Source organism: Echinops telfairi, unplaced genomic scaffold, assembly GCF_000313985.2.
Source record: "Echinops telfairi isolate 266 unplaced genomic scaffold, ASM31398v2 ScPeMD7_7468;HRSCAF=8506_0, whole genome shotgun sequence".
Taxonomy (NCBI): domain Eukaryota; kingdom Metazoa; phylum Chordata; class Mammalia; order Afrosoricida; family Tenrecidae; genus Echinops; species Echinops telfairi.
In genome coordinates, this window is record NW_022111369.1 from 35,909,367 (window position 1) to 35,912,664 (window position 3,298).

A 3,298-nucleotide genomic window follows, 5' to 3' on the forward strand; every position below is an offset into this window, starting at 1 on the left:
GGCATCATATCTGAGGAGACTTAGAAGTAAACGTTTAGAGTTTATGTAACTGGTGGAGGCATGGCTTGGAAAAGGACAGCAAGAATAGTTGCATGCCCTGAAGACTATGTAGAAGTTCATGGTCGAGATGGCACATGTTTTGTTATGCATATGCGTTACCACAAAGGGGGTGGGGATCTCTCTCTGATGAAGAGTCACATGTTATTAGCTGCCTGATTAGCTTTAAAAAAATCAAACACAGAATATACTCGGAGGGCACAGAGGGGATGAGGGTGGGGGAAATGGAGAGTCAAAAGCCATGGGCACAAGAAGGGTGAAAATGTTCCATAGTTGATTGTGGTGATGATTGCACAACCCTCCTTGATATGATTGAGTTACTGAGTTGTATAATGTGTTCATTATAGTTCAATGAAATCTAAAAATATTTTTTTTAACCAAAGTTTACTGAAAGGTCAAGGCTTGGCCGGCTCAGAATATCCAGGGCTCTGGGCCTAGTGGCACCAATAGCAAAATTTATCACCAGCCTATTTCCAGGACTGAACCTCTTGGTGCATAGACTCAGCTATTCTCACAGGTGAAGTGACGTGTACTGGTTTCCTCCCCAGCTTCCTGAAGGCCGGGGGAGGAGTGCTCGATGCAGTGACGTGGCATCAGTGAGTACAGCCCCTGCCCTGTCACCCGGAAGCAAAGCTAGCTCTACTCCATATTCGTTTTTCTAAAAGTGATTACCATCTAGCTGCTAGTTGTGTTTTAAATTCAAACAAGAAACAAACAGTATGTTAAGCAGCATAATAGTAGAATTTTCATATTAATAAAACAAAAGCTTACTTTAAAGAAGGTGTTTGGGTTTTTTCCAATAAGATCAAGGCACCTTGTTACTTGACTCATGAAACTAACCTATTTTCCAAAGAGGGGCAACCCCACAAGTATCTGTAGGGTGATGGTGTCTTTTCAAGACTTTGTAACTATTTTCTAGTTATCTCAATAGAATGGATGCTTCCATTACCCAGTCCTGCTAAAATGCAAATGCCACAAGTAGATGGCCTTAACAAACAAAAATGTATCATCTCACAGTTTAGAAGATTGGAAATCCAAATTCAGTGCGTCACCTCTAACCCTATCCCCTTTCAACAAGTCTATTAGCTGCAAGTGACTGTAGGACAGAATAGAATTGCTCATTCAGGTTTCAGAGGCTGTACGTCTTTACGGGAGCAGCCTGACCTTTCTTCCACAGAGTGACTGGTGGCTTCAAAGCACCAATTTCGTGGCTAAGATTCCCATGCATAACGCCCTAGCCCACCAGGGCTTTGAACCAGGATTAGGGGAAGGCTTTCTCTTTCTATGGACTCTGAAGGAAGACTCTTGTCTCTTTTTAATGTCTGTGGGTCCTGTGTTCCTAGAAGACATCCACTTAACTTGGCATCAATTTCTCCCCAGGTTTACAAGGTTATCAATACAGGGGTCCTATCCCAAAAGACATGTTCCACCTGAAGGTCTTCTTAGTTGATGGTGGGCAAGTCCCTCTCTTCCCTACTGGCTCCTCTCTCATAGCTTGTAAGGCAAAAAGTGTGACTCAAGCAAGGGTAGGATTTCAGTAAAGGTAGCGGCTTAAATAAGGGTGTGACTTGATTACTTGGATCAGGATAGAGACTCAAATAACAGTGGCCTTAAATCATTAATAGATACCCAAACACTGCTACCAAGTGATTCTGACTCATAGAAATCCTATACAGCATAGATCCCCAAACTTATGTGACCTACTATCCCCTGTTCAGGGGGGAAAAAATCACCCAGCAGCTCCCTGGCAATTGTAGGCATCTACTTTTGCAGCCCTCTGTAGCATTTCAGCCTCCACTATGGGGTGGTATTGTCCACGTTGGGAAACAGTGCTATATGGGGTTCCTGAGGATATACATTTTTATGGAGGCAGATAGCCTGTTGTTGGATTTTTCCCAAAGAGCAATTGGTGGTTCTAAACTGCCAACTTTGAGGTTAGCAGTCTAATGCTTATCCAAAAAAATGGCACCAGGGCTCTGTAATTAACATATACAGGTTAGGAATTGCAACACATGTGGCCAAATGGAGGCTAATTGTATCATATTACAAAATGGAGGACAACTACCCAACATCGGGAATCATAACCAAGCCAAGTTGACACACCTTTGTGAGGGTGGGGACACAATTCAATACACAATGAACTCTTCTTCTCAGCCCCTTTCCCCTGTACTATCTTGGTTTCTCCCTAGTACAACTTCTCTCCCCCACACACCCCCAGCCCCTTTCTCTTTTTGTTGCCCTGGGGTGGGAGAAGTAGGAAAGAGAGCAAAGTCAATTCACTGACAAGCCCAATGTTAACTCTTTTTCTATCTTATGAATAATCTAGCTATTATTTGGATGGACGAATTGCTACCAAAGAAGACTTTCTAAATCCTGATGTACTGGACACTTTCATCTTAAATGCAGAAAAAGTTTTCCAGGTAATGGCCTTTTTTGTTTGTTTGTTTGTTTGTTTGTTTGTTTTTAGTGTAAAACCACCCAAGGCCTTTTTTGTGGTTTAACTAGTTTTAAGTTCCTCAGTCCTGTAAATGTTCATGTTTTTCTCATCAGAGTGGGCGCTCCTTAAGGACAGGCACTGTATCTTATTCCTTCTTGGTTTTCCTTCTGTTTCGGGTCTTTCTCAGATCTGTTGATTAGACAGCAGCGCTATTTTCAATAACCTTTATTAGGATGAACTACCATAGGCCCTTAGCATGGGTGTATTTCCATTCTTTTCACACCCTACTATTTCAACAAAGGCCCGCTGTCCAAGAACTGAATGGCTGTGAGCTCACTCTGGAACGCTATTGGACAGCTGGCGTGGCCCACAAGGAGGCCAAGGTTTTAAGTGCTGTTCATTTTCAGCATCGTGGGTGGTCAGTTTATTTGCATTTACCCTGCAGACTTTCCTGTTCCATAGATTGTCAAAGAGACCAGACCTGGCAAGAAAGTTTGGTTAGGAGAAACCAGCTCAGCCTATGGTGGTGGAGCACCCTCGCTGTCCAACACCTTTGCTGCAGGGTTTATGTGAGTAAAACACACTCTCCTGGGGGTCACGTCGCAGCCCTGCCTTGACCAGCGGTTCTGCCGAAACAGCCCAGCAGAATGCAGATCCAAGGGCAGTGTGTACGAAAGACTTTCAGACCGAAAGGCACAGGCGCTCCCTTCCTTGGTGGGAGTCGGGCTAATTCTGGTTAGGGCCGGTGTATGGTCCAGTCTCTTTGTGGATTCCTCTGTGTGTTACGTTGCCCCTCTGGTTTGG

At 43.9% G+C, this 3,298-nt stretch overlaps 1 protein-coding gene across 1 annotated transcript in view; it reads left to right on the forward strand.

The window, feature by feature from the left end:
* Positions 1-3,298, forward strand: part of HPSE (heparanase) — a gene marked incomplete at its 5' end in the record, with an annotated part of 57,518 nt that overhangs the window by 37,649 nt on the left and 16,571 nt on the right. Inside the window, 3 exons of the mRNA XM_013004828.2 lie at positions 606-653; positions 2,384-2,477; positions 2,957-3,063. Coding sequence (XP_012860282.1) covers positions 606-653; positions 2,384-2,477; positions 2,957-3,063 — 249 coding nt within the window. The remainder of the gene's footprint in view (positions 1-605; positions 654-2,383; positions 2,478-2,956; positions 3,064-3,298) is intronic.